Here is a 19152-nt window from a genome sequence, read left to right as displayed (position 1 = left end):
GCACAAAGACGTTGCCCAGTTGTTTTCGGAGCAGAAGGAAGTCCCGGCACTTCTCAGAATGATAATCTACTTGCAAATGCGAGACTCTTCAGCTGTGGTTCGGCCTTTTGTAATCCTCCGTGCCGCGAGATGGACTCTTTCTCTCTCTTTCAGACAGTATCCTTCGCGCGCCTATTACGCAATTATAAATAATAATCATGGCGGCGGTGACACAATGAGTCCGGGAAAAAAATGGAAGGTAATGATTTGTTCTACGATGGAATGATAGGTTTCAACTAGCTGAGTTTTTTCGTCTTCCTGTTTCGTGCGGTGTAACTGAGCTGATGGAATTTCAATGTGCACGCGGTAATTATGCATAATTATTACGATGTGTCGAGATTTGCATTGAATAATTCTGCACTTTGTTCTAAGTGTAACGTAGTTTAAACGGTAAGATAATTTTGATCATTATCTGTTACACAATATTTCTATTTTGAATCTTTTCCTTATAATTGTGTCTAGTTTATATCGCATCTGTCTTCATTCTCCAGGCATATAAGTTTGCGTTTTTAGTTTCACCAATTTTAAGAGAGAGAGATTGAAATTAATAATATTAATATTCTATTACATATTATATATAATTAATATTATATATATTGGGTGGAACAGTGTTTAATAAAAAAAAAGGATGACGCCAGAGTGGATACATAAAAAAATTCAAAACGCATCTATCGTTGATGTCAATCCACTATTTCAAAAAGCGAGACTAAGAGATAACGTGAAATCGATGATCAAAACATCAATGACATGTATTTTTTATATACGAATGAGTATTCATTCCATATCGTACTTTAATGAAACAAATTTTCTTACAATCTTCTAAAATTATTTATAATTATCTTAGTGCAACATTTTTATCTTTTAATTATTGAATCTGAAGATGTCAATTTTCTCTCGCTTTTTTATTTTATTCCAAATTAATGATCTCTGTTTAATTCATCTTTTCCATACACGATAACATTATTTAACAACATTGTTAAATAATATTTTTTATATACAAATGATTATTCGTTCCATATTGTACTTTAACGAAACAAATTTTCTTACAATCTCCTAAAATTATTTATAATTATTTTAGTGCAACATTTTTATCTTCTAATTATTGAATCTGAAGATGTCAATTTTCTCTCGCTTTTTTATTTTATTCCAAATTAATGATCTCTGTTTAATTCATCTTTCCCATACACGATTACACATTATTGAAAAAAATGATTAAATAATATCTTCTAACGATTTACCTTCTAAAACGATCGCAAGGAAATGGCGAGTCCAGGCTAAACACCGCGAAATTCAAAAGCGGCGGATCTGTTAAACTCGTACGTAGCTTCTTACACACGCAAGAAAAGCGAAGAAGCGAGAGATGAGAGAGGAACACACACAGGCGAAGGGCAAAGCTGCTTTCGCCTTGGCGAATGAAATTGCCCCGGCAATCGGTGGTTGCTTATTAGCGTTTGACGTTCGATTAGTCAAGTGCACAGGCTGCGCGATCTGCCGTTTGAAGAATCCACGGGCTCCTCCCATTACAGGTTCCCGTACTCCGTGGCTCCCAGGTTCTTCTTTCCCTAGCTATAGCGTAACCATGCGTCGGGTAGAAGAGATCTCTCTCGGAGAAGCGAGCAACAGGCATGTAGCATCATCACTCTTCCCTTCGCGCGAGTCTTGCCCGTCCATGTGCACATACCTTGTAATTACGTTAACTACTTACATACTACTAGCGGTTGTACTTGCTTAAATTGGCGTAGTTTAACGTTTTGCTCGCCGCCTTTTAAGATCCGCGCGATGGCGCGCGGTTAAATAATAATCCGTTCGCATATTCGCGAGAAATTGCAGGTTAATATTTATTTCCTCTTATATCGCATATTAATCTTCTCTTTCTTTTTTTTCTTTTTTTTTTTTTTTTTAATATAATCGGTTTAAGTTTAGGTCGATAATGGGAACCGATTAGTGCGTGATGAAACGAAGAAATTTTTTCTCGCTATACTCAGATAAGTATGATGAAACCGCGCACGTGGATTTCTTTTTAATCTTCTAAACTCCCGAATCGGATTTCGCAGACTCGAGGTGTCCCTCATGCGGATCATTTATCACGGCTCGTTGTCTTGTTAAAGACGCGTTTTCTTCGTCACTTCTTTGTCGTTGGTGAACCGTCGACTGTGGATAGGTAGGTAGGTTTCCGGGCACACAATGCGTAGGCGGATCGCAACAATCGGAATAACACGAGTGTCCATCCGGATCAGGTTGAAGAGGATCCGAGGACCGGTTGGGAGAGAAGAGAGAGAGAGAGAGAGAGAGAGAAAGAGCGATTACGCTCGGCTTGATATGCATGTAAAAGACAAGTTTTAATTTCAGATTGCGCGACGCTGTGTGCGTCCTAGCTTTATGCGTTCCGACGCGTCCCCGTGAAAAAGTGAACGTGAGATAATGGAACATAATGTAGCGTGCTCCGACCGTAGCCACCCTCACCCCCGAAGTTGTCGGTTTACCGCCCCGATTGTACGGAGCGTCGCGGAAATAGCCGGGTAATAGGATACGCGTCTGACTTTAATAACTGAACTTTAATAGAACGGTAATAATAATCATAATAAGGAAAATATAAAAATGGACAGTGTACTTGGTCTCGAGATACCTTGAATGGCGATGCAGGTTTTTATTACAGATAAAGTCTTACTTCAATTTTTATCGCTATAATATCGTTCATATATTTTATTATATTAATTTCATTCCTTTAATTTGATCGTCTTTCGATATAAGTTAAATATATATTGTATTATGTGTGTATCCGGTATGTATATACGGGAAGCGCAGAATGTACAATTTTTTATATAACGGTGTGGCAAAAATATGGAATGCTTTTTATCCATTCGTCCACTAGGAAAACTTACGTGTAAGCTACACGCTCCTTAATGATCCATCCAGCTTGGATCTCACGAAAACTCCGTTTCACCGCGCATGATGATCACAGAAACAATCGCAATCTTTTTACGAGATGAGAGAAGGAAACCACACGAAAGACACTGAAAACGAACTTTTCGTTGTATCCCTTTTGCACAAAAATCTATTCATACTTATCAAATGGTTAATACGCATTTTTAAGCATTTTTCGCTATTACTTTATAGAGATAGCTCATTTTCAACTTTCCTGATCGCACACAATTTTGATTATTATTTTTCGATATAGAACTTTGACTTGTTTTTGACAAAAAATCTTATTTTTTTCTAATTATTATATTATATGAAAAAAATAAGAAAAAATCGAGTTTTATATTTTTCTGCAATCTGTCAATATATAAATCATAATTATATTTCTCAATGTCAGATCGAATGATATATCGATATCCGAAGATATGCATGCGGGAACTGTCGCAATTGTTGAATTCTAACGCAATTATCGAACGATCAGGAAGGCATCACGGTCCAGTGGACCCTATTTTTAAGCATTTTTTGCTATTATTTTATAGAGATATCTCTTAATTTTTAATTTTCCTGTTCGGACACAATTTTATTTTTATTTTAATTTTAATTTTACTTTTATTTTTCGATATAGAACTTTGATTTGTTTTTGACAAAAAAATTTTATTTTTCCTAATTATTATATGAAAAAATAAGAAAAAATCGAGTTTTATATTTTTCTGCAATCCGTCAATATATAAAATCATAATTATATTTTTTAATGTCAGATCGAACGATATATCGATATCCGAAGATATGCATGCGGGAACTGTCACAATTGTTGAATTCTAACGCAATTATCGAACGATCAGGAAGGCATCACGGTCCAGTGGACCCTAATACATATTTTTAAGCATTTTTCGCTATTACTTTATAGAGATAGCTCATTTTCAACTTTCCTGATCGCACACAATTTTGATTATTATTTTTCGATATAGAACTTAACTTATTTTTGACAAAAAATCTTATTTTTTTCCAATTATTATATTATATGAAAAAATAATAAAAAATCGAGTTTTATATTTTTCTGCAATCTGTCAATATATAAATCATAATTATATTTCTCAATGTCAGATTGAACGATATATCGATATCCGAAGATATGCATGCGGGAACTGTCGCAATTGTTGAATTCTAACGCAATTATCGAACGATCAGGAAGGCATCACGGTCCAAGGGTTTTTAATCAGACTCTTCAACCGCTCTGCCGTTACTCCCGCCTCTTATGAGGCACTATGTCACGGATTCAAATCATAATTTTAATGAACGCGTTGTGAACTCTGAAAATAATGGTCAACGTTTCCTCCGCGTATTATTTTCTCTCTCTCGGAGGCGAGCGGGGATTTACGGGAAGCGAATGGAAGCAGAAAATTAACGATTCTACCGACGGTGGGACGGGCCCCGACGGGGATGGGTCGGGGTGGTGTCGGGTGGAAGTTTTTCTTAGTATTTTAATATAAATGCAGCTGTGCGGCGCGCGAGCGACTTGGGCGAGCCTTCGTTTCGCGCGGGAGAGGGCCGGTTGTTTGCGGCAGTTTGTGCCAAGCTAAATGAAGAATGAAGCTGAAATTATTTGGTGAAAAACAGTGAAACAGGATGTGGAAACGACACCGCTTGGATTTACAGAGGCTGGGAGCACGCGTCGAGGGAGAGAGAGCGACTCGACGGCGATGGACGACGATGGAGCATTTTTTAAGGGCGGTTGCTCCCTATCAGCAATTATAATCTATGCCATTTATTAAATATAGTGTCCGTCTTCGACGGGTGAATCGATCGAAAAAAATTCTTTTATTTAATACAGTCTCGGAACGTGATTATTCTCTCAGAAATCATAATCTGTGTATAATTTATTATATATATGTAATATAATATATATAATGTAATATATTAGTTGGTATATATTATATAGATTTATTTTTTAAAATTATTTTCTTTAATATATACCGTGACGTCGATGACCTCTCAAAACGCGATTACTCTCGCGTCATTGTGTTAGAGAGTCGCGTAAAAAACTCATACCGCGTTTTAATCAAATTCCTCTAAATTTAAATAGAGTTTTTATTTAAACGAGACAGAGGTTGCTTTGTTATTAAACGGATTTAATTGTTTGTTGAAAAAAGCGAAGAAACATAATTCTGAATTCTCTGAAAATTTTTCATAAACGATTTGATTTCCCTAGAGGTATCGATGTACCATACATATCTTCTGAAGAAACGCGCACAGTACAAAATGTATCGCCAAAGACACTGTTTGACGGGTATCAGCATGCTCTTACTACGGCATCCGTTATCAGAGGCGATGAGAGAAATTGATGAGAATGCTTAAGGCGTTCCTCTCGTTCGTCGCATTTACTTCATATTCGACCTTACCCGGCGGAAGTCTGCCTTCTCCACCCTTCCGCGTCGAAGGGGTCTTCTTCTCCACCCCACGACAGAATCTTCAGCCGCAGCTTTTTACGGCGAACCAATAATGAACTTTTTTTCTCGGTATAAAACTTGATTTGTAGGGCGCTCTCTCTCTCTCTCTCTCTCTCGTCCATCCCTTTTTAAAGCGGCGAGAAGTATCTCGTTCTCGCACGCTGATATCACTCGCGGCATTGCTCATTACTCACGGCGTCTTATCGTTCTTACCCCCCATCGTGGCACCACTCCCCCTTCACCCCCTCTGCTACACTCTCGTCTCACTTACCTTCGCATCTTACCGACAGCCTCTTCATTTTTACACCCGCCTTCACCCTTCCACCATTCTCTCGTGACTCTTCTCTCCTCGGCCTCGTAAAATCTTATTTTGATCTTGAGATTGCGGTCCAGTTATATTTCTCCTTTCTTCCTCTTTTATATATTATTTATTAAAAATTTTCAATGCGGTTTGAATAAATAAAAATATACGTGTGACATATTTATATATATATATATATATATATGTATAATGAATGTATATGTATATTAGAATATATTAATTCTGAATTTTAATTATCTTAAATTAAATTTGTCACAATTTTCATTATATAATGCAGAGATATTTTTTCCGAAAATGATATTTTTATTTTTCATCCTTCGACTCCTATATTATACCTTAAATTATGAAATTATTGAAGCTCAGATTCACAGGCTTCTATTCTTATCCAGTCGACCTCGATGGATCAATTGATAATGTTAGTCGAACATTACCCAGCCGTCAGTCTGCCTTTCCCTTCCTTCGTTCTCTCCTTTCAGCACTTCTAGCATTATGCCGTATCGCGTTTAAAATTTACCGCAGTCTTGATAGGAAAGTAGAACGCGCACTTGGAAATTATGAGGTGCTTGAACAATACTTATTTTTCAAACGGCAATTTGTGTATTTGTCGCATTTGGATTTATGCGTCACTGTATATTCGCGTATAGCGAAAATAATTTCGAAATGTCCTTTCTATATCGAAATTATTGGAACGTGTGACAAATTTATTTGCACGATCCATCTTCATGTAAATAAGTTTTATTCCATTGGGAACGAACACATCTAATCTCTTCGGATAAGTTTATTTATTCTAGCAGCGCTAATCTGGAAACAATACGAGTCTCCGTCAGGCAGATTACGTCACTTGCTCTGCGTTCAATAATGAGGAGGTTGGTGGAAGGATGGTAGTAATTCCGGCTTCCGCAGATATCAGAGACTTTTCGCGCATCGGCCAAAGATACGAACCAATATAAGTATTGAGCCGACGATAGCGATGGGATGGCGAAGAGTCTCCGAGTGTTTCTTATCAGTGAATTAGCAGTCGATGCGCCTCATCAGATCGGTGGCCAGGGCCTGATGATGATGATGAGGCGATGTTCTGCGAAATGGCATGTATCAAATAATGCACCACGCACACATACACACATCGAACAAGATAAACTTCCTTTCGAGAAATATCGAGTGCGAAGGAAATATTTTTTACAAGATCTTCGATTGCAAAAAATTGTCAACATCTTAGCTCTGCACTTTTCTTTGTATCTGTTTCTTTTTTCTCTGGAACGAAGACTAAAAAAAATGAGAATGGAAACACATTGACGCGTGTGTGCTAGGGAGAAGAGATATTTTGATAAATATTCTGAAAAATATACCGATCGCACCGTCTCTCGGAATATTTTCATTGTGATGATGTAAGCTAGCGCTGCAGAGGATATAACTGCGAGAGGAGAAGAAGACGGAAAGGGACGATTATCCCCCGATATCAGCATACCAGGCGCGATGCACACCCCCGTGAACACTTCATTTATTATGCGGTTAGTTATCGCGTCTTTTCGTCTGATTTCCCTGGCAACAATGCGGCGTCACCGGCGCAGACAGGTCCCGGCGGCCTTAGAATCCTGACATGTCGACATCTCCTTCTCTCTCTCTCTCTCTCTCTCTCTCTCTCTCTGGCTTACGAGATACTTTCTCATCCGCCACTCTAAGTGACGCTCCATGACGACACGCCATACGTCACGAAAAGGCTCATCCTTATCCCTCCCTTGTCTCTTTCTCTCTCTCTCTTTGGCTCTCTTTCTTCCACCTTCATCTTCCACCACGTCTCGCTCTTCGCGACCAAGGAACTTCAGGTACACACCTTTTGCATGCCGCCATTTACCTATCCTTTGCTTTTCCACACGTCGCGGTATGTGTGTTCCTTCTTTTTTATTCCTTCACGCTTCGTTTTCCACGCCGCTTTCTTCTATCATCTCTTTTTTCGGCACGGTTTCGCCGCCGCTTTTGCAGAGAGAGAGAGAGAGAGAGAGAGATGAGAGAAAAAGTCATTCGTTGCTTGAGTTACGATCGAAGGCAGGTGGGAGGGCGAAGGGTGAAACGTGCCCCGGTTCATATATTTCCCCAAAATTTTGCCGAATACGCCCTTCAATCGCGTATGAAGCGGAATACGTGGAAATCGGCGCGCAATGTTGCGCAAGCTGTCGCTCGTTTAAAAAAAAAATCTCGCGAAAAAGGACGTCCGCGCACGCACATCATCCCTCCGACGTGTGCACCCTATACGTAATATGTAGGTAATTCGTCGAATTTTATGCATTAGCCTCTCTTGCGAGATTAATCAGATCGTATTATTATTTCCGCGTCTCACCCCTATTATTTATCATCGTTACTTTTATTAATGCTTTTTTTTCCACCACAAACAAACGCGGGAATATAATTTTTCGCAATTATTGGAACAAAACTGAAGAGAGACAGATCGATCGGGTTCGAAAATTTGTGAAAGAAAAACGAGCGGCGCATTAATGATACCTACTGTTTCTTCTATTCGTCGTCGAGCGTTTTTTACGCCGGCAATAAACATTTTCGCGGATACGGGCGAACCGTATGTAAGAAGCGGAATACCGTAGTCTAGGAGGGCCAAGAGAAAGAGAGAGAGAGAGAGAGATAGGATGGGTCCTGAAGGAGTGATGGATGAACGCGGGCCGGTTTCTCTCGAAGACGAGAGCTTCTCCCTAGACTGACATGTTTATACGAAGGCTGTCTGTAAAGGTGCCCGTGGCTTTGCTTTCGTGCTCCTCTTTTGTATATATGTCTCAAGCAAAGTGCGCTGCTTACGATTTATCCGGTGAATGTCTTCTACGAATGCCTATTGCCCGCGTCGAGTAGTCGAAAAGGGGAACGGACTCACTTCCTACCTATACATATGCGGCTCTTAAATGGGAAGTAATACAGTTGAGTGATTAATTAAAGTTGACGTTTATCGTGCCCACCTACGAAGCTTATGAATGATCCACCTGACAAGAGTCTCTGCTTTCCATTATTCGACGCCTTCGTCTCCTCGTCGTCTCTGTAGAAGTAATTTGTTACGCTGTAAAAATTTTCATTTTGACGCTTCGACCATTTTCATCTATTCGCAAATATCTGTTAAACAGTCGATATATATAATATTATGCGCGAAATATTTTTCAACAATTAATATAATAAATCTCTGGATCTCTTTAAGTACCTATTATACAGGGTGTCCGGTAACCAACGATTACAAATGGATTCTTTGGTTAATTTGGGAACGATTTTTCCTCAGCGAAAATGCCGAAAAAGGTCATCATTTTTTACAACTTTCCAATATTTGTCATTATGTATCTTTATAACTAAGCCTCAAATTAAAATTTTATTATAGTAAACTCTACCTGAAATTAACTGAAGAATGTAATTATGTTAGACTTTTAACTCCAAAACGTTTAGTTTTCGAAAAACCCATTTTTGCTAAGGAAAAATCGTCTCCAAATTGGCCAGAGAATCCGCCCTTAATCATTGGTCCGTTAGTTACCGGACACTCTGTATAAACGAAACTTGGTCTTAAATATAAAAATTAATAAATGTGTGTCTTTAAACTTTGAGTGGCATTGACATTTTAAATAGAGTAACACGAGTCGCGATGGTAATGCTTTATGCAGGGCAAACATTTCACTCTTCACGCATTAAATTGTATTTGCATAGACGCGTTTGCTCTGTCTAAATAGAGCACAAGTTAGTACGATATAAGCATCGCAGTCGATCAATAAGTATTTGCACCGTCTGATGGACGATCCTTTCAATCGACGCTAAACACGAGCTTTCGAGAAGCACTGAAGAAATTTAATTCAAGTTCAATCTGTCATGGAAATTTGATCGTCATATGTAGAATGATTTGCCTAAAGTAGATCCATTGAAGAGAATAAATTATTTATTGCATTATATTATTCATTAATTAATCACTCTATTTTTTTCGACCACTAAACAATATATTTTCAAGATATATTGGGTAATGAATGAAAAATATTTTTATACACAACATCACTTTCATGTAATTTCCTCTAACGATTTCTGCCTAAGATCTCTTTAGGAAAGAGAAAAGTTAATACGGATGAGCGATTTAAGCGAATCACCCTGTATACGCAATATTTAGTATGTATAAGGTAATTATCTAAAATCGATGAGCAGTTCGGCCCGCCACCGAAACTACCTGCGGACCGCTTTGCGCGAATAACGTTTTTCGTGAAGTACGAAATAACGTACCGTAACTTTTGCGGCGGGCGTGGCGGTCTGCGGCATGAATAGAAAGCACCTTTAATTAAAAAGGAAAACTTACTACCCCGAAGAAGATTACGAGCACGTGCATTCGTAGGTTTCGTATCAAGGTTGAATATATATTGGGTTCCCTCGAATCGATAAAATTGTGCAAAAACCAAGAAAAGAAACCCCGCGAAAATGTCTTGCGAGGCTGAACAAAAATATAAAATATCCTCCTCCCACTTGCAAGTACCGTATATCCCACACGTCGATGGTGCGTCAATAATATAATCGTAACTGTGCAATCTTTCGCGAACATATACGCGGAACAGATTTCCCCTTCCGCGAAGAGGCCGCGAAACACACAATCAGTCATTCCGTATTTTTGTAGCCGCGCGGGCAAGCGAAAACACAGAATCTCGTGTCGAGAAACTCATCGCCGAATACGAATCCGTATCCTCACATCGAGAAAATTGACTGCAGTTAACTTGAGTGCACAGTGCGCAACGTAACGTGACCGACTTAAGGCTGACGGATTTCGAGCGGAATATGAATAAATTTATCGAAAGAGTGTACGAAGGGGTGAGAGAAGGGTGAGAGACCGGGGTGAGAGCTCGATGCGAAAGCCAAACGATAGTGGGGGGAGAAGGACGAACAGAAGAAGGGGCTCCAAAAAGAGTTTGAAACTGCTCGGGGAACCCCTGTATTATAAATATCACCTATGAAAGATGGCGCAGACAGCAGCAGGGAGGCGATGGGGCTGGGGGACGTCTGGGTAAAGGAGTGGAACAGAACCGGAATTAGCATAATCAGAATAATTTCCACCAGCTGACAGCGCCCTCATTCTTTTTCCTGCGACGCGATTCTTCCGCTGCTTTATTTTCCGTTGTTTTCCGCCTTCCGCCGCCATCTCCACCACCGTCGTCGTCATCGTCGTCGTCGTCGTTGTCGTCGTCGTCGCCACTTCCACCGCAGTATCTCGAATTCTCGCGCCGTTTTCGCGACTCTGCTTGGCGCATCGCGCATTGACCCGCAGCAATAGCGAGATAACCGGACATTCTGAGGATATCCAGAGGACATTCGACATCCTCAGGATGTTCTCCGAACGTTTTCGGAGATTCTGAGAATATCCAGAGAACATTCGAACATCCTCAGGATGTTCTCCGAACGTTTTCGGAATGTGCGTGCTGTTATAGGTTAAGTATATACCCCATAATATCCAAGTCGCGGTATATCGGTTTTACATTCCAGTCTTGAAGTTTCCGCTCGAATGTCATAATATTTCACGAATAGAACGCTAAAAAATGAAATTAAAATACAAGAATACCCGGAATCTCTCGCGAGAATCCTCGAAAGGAGGCGAGCATTTTCTAGATCGATTTCTTCAGGGAAAGATGCTACCAGAAAGTTGCAGGTCACGTATAGTTCGGATACTTGCCGCGGTATGGCGCCTCGTGCCGCCATGCTCGACCGCCGTTCACCTTCCACGCTTTGACTACTACCCCCCTTTCCCCCATCCCCCATTTTCCCCCCTTCTCTACCTACAATCTCACGAATATATCAAAGTTCATGCGTTTCTACCTAATATCACTTGCGTGCACGAGCAAACCGAGCCCTCCCCCTGGCCGTTCCCTCTCGCAGCTTCTCCTCACTTCCATGGCAGACCAAGTTGCGCTTTACGTGCTGGCAACGGCGACCCTCCGAGCTCTTCCCCTCTCTGCTTCCTCTAACTCTCTCTCTCTTGCTTTTCTGATCTTTATTCATTCTTTCACCTCGCCCATTTCAATATTTTTACGTTTTAACCGAAGGAAACTCGAACCTTGTCTCGCGTGCACGTAAGGAGTCCAAACGCGCGCTCTATAAATCTCGTAGCTCGTAACGTTGATCGCTTGCGTAACGCAGTATCCCGAAATGGAATAGGAAAGTTCTGCCATTAGGTCGCTTTATGAAACATGCTTTAAGATTCGAGCGCAGACAATTTGTACCCGTGCCAAAAGTGTCGCGGAAACTTGAACTATTTCCTGCTTGTACGAGACACGGAGGAGAGATCCTAAGGGGTCGGCTGTATATTTTTTATTTTTCGTAACACCAAATTTACAGTTTTGTGGAAAATAATAGCACCGGTTGAAAACATGAGGGGAATTTGTATGTTTCCTCCACCATGTTTGCTCCATCTAGGATTAAATTCTGACTTTTGTCGTCTTCGAACGAACTGACGAATATCAGGAAATCCTTTAATAATCACTTTTCGACAGTGGAGGAAATATACAAATTCCCCTCATTTTTTCAACCGGTGCTATTATTTCGCACATAACTGTATATATAATAATTGATATTTTACAAAATATATATTTAGTAATTTAGATCGATATTGAACGAACAACGACGAACAAACAACGAATTTTGTAAATGTTCTCTTGGTATGCGCCTTAACGGACTGACAGAATGCTTTAAGTGATTCGGATTTCGCACTTCGGAGGACAATTTGGTCGCCTTCCAGGAGGATTGACTTTTGTGGTCTTCGAACGAACTAACGAATGCCAGGAAATTCTTTAATAATCACTTTTCGACGGTGGAGGAAATATACAAATTCCCCTCATTTTTTCAACCGGTGCTATTATTTCGCACATAACTGTATATCTCTGCTTATATCCTCCAGCTCGCGGTTAATATCATTTGCGCCGTCGACAAAGGGAGAAGCGTTTCCTAAAAAATACCGAAAAAGCCTCCGTCTTTCGATAATAGACCGTTCTGTTTCGATATTATCCATCCATTATTCATCCGGAATAAAAGTGGAATCTCTTAGAATCGCATTCGCGGTAAATCCGAACGGCGAAAAATGTCTGATTCAGATTCAAATGCTCATAGATCCCGCTGTAGATCCCGCGGGCGTTTCGCAGTCCATTGTATTTATTGGTAGAAACAGGCGACCGGGGTGAAAGCCACCTTATGTAAGTATACATGTACTCATACTTCACCGTTTGCTCGCGCGCACATTCGTGTGCTCGGTCGCATTCATCCGTACACGAGTACGTACGTTTACAAAGACGAGTTTCGCTCGAGAAGGTCTCGGAGCTCGTCAACCGAAAGCTACAGTTTGTGCAAAAGTTTTGCGCCAACTGTTCCTCTTTCGTTTTCCCTCGTCGAAACGAATAAATGACAAATTCCAGATCCGATTGCCGATTCAAAACAGCGATACATCGCGATGTTCAAAAATGTGTCTCTTTTTTTTTAATTGCATATCGTGACTTTTCCTATATCTTTGTTCTGTGCGAAAGCGATCGGTAATTATATACAGAAACATAAAAAAAAATGAAAATCGCAAAGAGAGATTTTCACGTGCTGCGTTACGTAGAATGCGAGATATAAAAGCAATTTTGCTGTACGCGAGTGTCGCTGAAAACGAATTTTTCACACGGACGCGAAGTTTAAAGGCACGCAAAGCTGCACGTAGCACGAATACACGTAGACACACGCAGACACATACACACACACAAGCATGCAAGACTTGCCACGTCACCAGCACTCGGATCCGCGTCTATCTGTCAGTTTCCAGTCTCAAACAAGATGGATGGCTGGCGAATGGAAATCATGGTTGAAACCCAACCCCATACCCTTGCTTCCTTCCACTGTGAGAGAGCGCCCCTCCATTCTGCGACCACCCTTATGCCGAGAGGGCCACCTCCCCCGCGTTATTCCACACTTCGTTCTCCCGTATCATCCTCCTACGCGTATTCACCCTTCCCGAAATACAAATATATATTTGAAAGATCTATTTGCTATATATATATATATATATATATATATATATATTATATTTACGATATATTTTCAGCTGTTTATAATTATCTCGTTTCTAATATATTTATTTTATATAATTATAATTGCATATGTATTGTAATAATTTCCGATTATATGTTTGAAATATATTTCTTAACAGGCATTAAAGAGTCTTAATGATTTATTGGGGAAATCATTTTGAATACAAGATAAGTAAAAGGAAAAGAAAAAAGCAGAACTTGTTCAAATTAAAATCAGAGAATGATTTCAGTCAATGTAATTTAAATACGCAGAATAAGACAAGGAAAAAGATATTGGATATATATGCACATACGTCTTATTTTAACTAATATCTCATAATTGTTTATTGTCATTTATTTGTGGCATATAAGTATATTGATTATTTTTTAAAGAATATTTTCCATATAAATGCCATTTAGATAATAATTAACATTTATCTATTATTATTATTATCAATAAATTTAAATTTTAGTTTTATCTTTATCTATATATTTCTAGTTTATTTCTTCTACGATAAGCACATTTTTTTAAAGGTCAAGTACAATCAAAATTACAAAGCCATATTGAATATGATTGTTCATAGTAGTTAAGACTAGTTCCCGATAAGTCGCTTAATTACTAAAAATATTTTAATTTCAATCTCTGATTGATATTTGTAAGAATATAAAAAGAGAGCAATATAAAATATTTTTGGACGGTTCTTATTATATGTTTTATATAATAGTATATAACAGTATTGAACATCATAATGCAAATTATGGTATAAACATTGCTACTTAATGCAATAGCATTATAATTATGAATTGTCTCTTGAATCAACTACAGTTAGTTATATCTATATCCAAAATTTATACGCGCGTTATTTTGTACGTTATTTGCACATTATTTGCTCGTTATTTTCTACAATTTATACTAATATAAAATATCACTGGTATAAAAGCTTTGGATTTAATAAATAATTATAGAGTATTATCAACTTTTTTTCGCAATATGGAATACATTTATTAAACAAAATTATTCGTCAAATCATTCTAAGCTCCAGATAAATCAATCAGACAATTCTACATTCTTTGCAGACATATACAATCATACAATATATATATATATATATATATATATATACATACATATGCACTCCGTTCTCCATGCATATATTGCATACCTATAACTGCATGTAATTTCCAAAACTGTAAAGATCATTGAAGACATTATTCTCTTGAAGGAGTGATGCGTTCTGATTCGACGGACAATTGACGTTGTCGTTGCTTGCATAGCCGTTCAGCTTCTGCGCATAAGAATTCGCGTCTTGCAAGTCGATACCGTTCTGCACGTGTAGCGGATTCCATTGAAGGTAATTGTTGCTCGACTGCAATTGAGCGGCGATTGAATGGCCGGTGTTGACGGTCAGCTGTTCATACGCACTCGTTTGGGAGGAATAAAGTATATTATTGTTATGCAACACATTGTAGGATTGCACTTGCGGCTGCTGCATTGATTCGTTGATTGACGTAGGATAATTTTGCGTGAAAATCCCATAATTTCCTATCGTCTGATCGTTGTTCGATGATACCTCGCTCGGATATACATAGGAGGCACCTAACGTCGAACTGTCGGTACTCGAAGACTCGAAGGAGGTCTCCAAAGAGGATGTTGTCTGCCCGCTAGTTTTCTGATCGTGGTTGGAAGCGTCGATCAATTTAGGCGGGGATTTCTTAGACTTGGCATTCTCTTCCTTTTTATTTTTCATCCTCCGATTTTGAAACCATACTTTAATCTGTTTTTCGGTCAACTTGAGATTCTGCGATATTTTAATGCGTCGCGATCTGCAAAGATACTGCCCGGTGGTGAATTCCTTTTCCAACTCGAGCAATTGTGAACTAGTGTACGCCGTTCTGGTACGTTTCGCCTTTATCTGTTTCTTCTCGGTTGCTGGAATTCAAAGTTGATAATTGTTAAAAAATATATATATGTGTGTATTTATGGAAAATATATTTTTAGTGTTTTTTTCCCGCAATGAGAGAATAAGATGAAAAATGAACAACGATGAAAAATCGATTTACGTAGTACAATTAAGAAAACGCGAAAAAATTATATTTGAAACTGTACAGAGAGAAATGGCGAGAAAATAATTCAAGAAATAATTGTGCATTAATATATTTTATATTTCTCTGAATCACTATCTCTTGAGTCTTTTATAATCCCTAAATAAGATATTATATTATTTACGCATTTCTGTCATTAAAGATACATTTTGTTTAAAATAAAAGTTATTGAAACAAAAAATTAGATGTATATATAAGATAGAAAATATTGATGACTAACGCAGAGATGTAGGGAGAAATTTAGATATGTCAACAATAAGGGGAATGAGTTCTGCAGCAAATTTTAAAATTCCTAAACGATTGCGTGTATCCTTTTATATTATTCATTTTAGCTCTAAAAATTGAAAACCTCGATTCTTATCACACACAGATGACACTTCATTTATGTACACAGTTGAAATATTTGTGATAAATTTGACAGGTATCACAGATATCAGTCAATTCAACAGATGTCTCAAACGGTTCACAGAAATTTTTTGTGTTAATTTAACATAATATGGATATGTTAAATGGAGACACAAATATTGTGTTAATATTTTAACACAAAATAGATGCAAAACTTCAAATAATTTAAAATAAATTTTGTGTAAAATTAACATAATTTTAATGTAAAAATTAACAAGAAATATGTTAATTTTAGATTTCATTATCCCCACTTACATTATAAAATAGAAAATCAACATTTTTTCTGTAAGCCTTAACAGAAAAATCTTGTCACTAATAAAGCAGAACATATTAATTGTGTAAAATTGAAAATAGATGCACATTGTGTTATTGTTACATTTTTTTCAGTTGTTTTAATAATTTAACATTTAAGTTCAATTAACAGAATAGTAATATCTTAAATTAACACATAAATGTGTTAAATATTTAACACAAAAATTTTAACGGGGTTTCGTTTTTAATAAGATAACACAAATTTTTTTACTGTGCATGGAATGCATCATGCTAAACATATTGAAAGAAAATTCTGAAGAATTTCACTAATTGCGAGAATGATTAGAAAGTTTGGAATGCATCAAAGAGAACTGTCAACGCCGATAACACGGGACATATTGTCACACAAAGATCGCACAGCGGATGATCCGTAAACGAGTCATTATACCTGCTGTGCGTCTCAAAAGCCCGACAGTAAAGGTGGCTTATTTCGATAATACGATGACCATCGGGATTAATGACCGAATATTAATCATCGGCGAAAATTGGTTGTAAATATCTTCCAAAGAAAGTTGATATCATTGTAAGAAAAAATTTAGAATCGTAATCTAGAGTTAAAGTTAAAGAATTCATGTGACCGTCATACAATAGTTCATTAGACATTGTTATAAATTTTGTCATAAACGTCTTTGTGTAAAAATAATTCTATACCAATGCATAATCTCTTGAATGCTTTTCATAATCTTTGAATTTTTGAAACATAATGAATCACATGCGCGCAGATGTTTTTTTATTCTCTGTCTGTATTATAGACAAAATATAAATAATATACGTATAATCTAAGAAAATTAGCAGTTTTGCGAAAAATATAATATCAATAAAGTATCAAAAATGAAAAATAACTGAATAAGAAAATCTGTTAAAAGATTAATTTGTACAACAGTTTCTTTTGCCGAAAAAAATAAAGTAAATTATGTCTAAATTAATATACAATTACAAAACTATTTTTTTCAACGAAATGCTTTTTACACATACAGTTTGATCTTGAACTTTCTTCATATTTTCCAATATACGTTATAAACAATTTTTTATTGATGCAATTGATATATAGTAATATACTATTAATAATTAATTAATTAATTAAGATAAATTTAAATCTAGTCTGATTTAAACTGGTACATTGATAAGAAGTAACACATCATTAACGTTAATGCAATTAACCGCTCTACATATGAAAATTTACGCTAATTATCGCATTATTAAACTGGATGCACAGTATATTTGATATTACGTTGACGTGACGTTACATGCAACTTTATGCACACCTTTACACATATTGTAATTCATCGTTGTCGCAAAATTGAAATATGGCTGCTCAAATTCCTCTCTCTGCTCATTCTGTAGTACTTGTTGTTGTTGTTGCTGCTGTTGTAGCTGCAGTTGCTGTTGCTGTTGTTGCTGTTCTTGTATCACTAATTCTGGTGAAATTGATTGAAGTACCAGCTGCTCCAGCTCGATTCGTTTCATTTTTCTCGAGCCTAAAGTGTTCTTGTCGTCGTAAAATGATTTATTATAATGTTCACGATCTAGATTGTTAATATCACTATTATAATTGTTTGCCATTGAATTTATGGCGTCAAAGTTTCCAGAACACTTATAGTATTTATCTATTTCAAAATTGTTTTGTAGTTGATTGCACTCAAAATCCCGAAGCAACATTTCTCAATATTTTATCATTTAACGACAGTAACAAATTTATTATGCGACTGAGACGTAATCTTCATACGAAATTCTATTTGACAGTCTGCATATCACGTACGTTATATTCACTTATCGAAGATTCGAACTGTGACTCGATGTCTTTCACTCTTTGAATACTTAAAAATTAAACTGATATTTTACATATCGATGCTTCGACGGTCAGCGATAGACTGAAGCCTATCCTATTTAAATTGGTTCTACATACCTGAGAAGGGAGAACGGTGAAAAGGAGTTTACTGATAGCAGCTAAGTGACAATGACGTCATCCAAAACTTTCTAATTTGCGATAAAATTTTATCTACATCACGCGTTATTATGACTATTTAGAAATTGTCGAATCATGTGTTTTTTCTGGCGATTTATCTTACATATAAAATCTATTATTTATTTTTAAAATCTATTATTTATTTTAAAAATACATATACCGAATTTTTTATATTTTCACAATTTTTGCATTTTTTAAATTTTTTTGTCCAATTTGGATTTCTTCAGACAAATTTGCATAGTCGTATAATGCACCATAAAATCAAACATAATTTTAAGTTTGCTTTACGAATCTCTAGAGAGGCGATGTTTATGGGCGTCAAATATATTCCAATATATAACTTTGTTTTCATATCATGTTTTAATGTTTTATTAATTTTTAAATTTTGTATTGAAAAAGACCTTAGTGAGGTCGAAACGTTTACATGTGAAGAATATTAATAATAAAGAAAAAGTTTTTATTTACTTTATCTAATTTTTGCTCGATTGTTGGCCTATTAAGTTACTTTTATAACTTTGTTTATATAAGAATACTTAATGAAAGATATTATACTATATGTATAATTAGAAATTATGTCTAATACATATAATGTACTAAAATGCA

At 37.0% G+C, this 19152-nt stretch overlaps 1 protein-coding gene across 1 annotated transcript; it reads right to left on the bottom strand.

The window, feature by feature from the left end:
• Positions 1-14183: 14183 nt before the first annotated feature.
• On the bottom strand, positions 14184-18435 carry LOC114940404 (uncharacterized). The gene is made up of 2 exons (XM_029315077.2): positions 17849-18435; positions 14184-15693 (listed from the first exon to the last, which is right to left on the bottom strand). Exons 1-2 carry the CDS (start codon positions 18240-18242, stop codon positions 14927-14929), a joined length of 1161 nt encoding a protein of 386 aa, XP_029170910.2. The 5' UTR covers positions 18243-18435; the 3' UTR covers positions 14184-14926.
• Positions 18436-19152: the final 717 nt, after the last annotated feature.

The sequence above is a fragment of the Nylanderia fulva genome, unplaced genomic scaffold (genome assembly GCF_048542155.1).
Source record: "Nylanderia fulva isolate GAGA-0341 unplaced genomic scaffold, ASM4854215v1 Scaffold16, whole genome shotgun sequence".
Classification (NCBI taxonomy): domain Eukaryota; kingdom Metazoa; phylum Arthropoda; class Insecta; order Hymenoptera; family Formicidae; genus Nylanderia; species Nylanderia fulva.
This window is presented reverse-complemented; position numbering and strand designations above follow the sequence as displayed.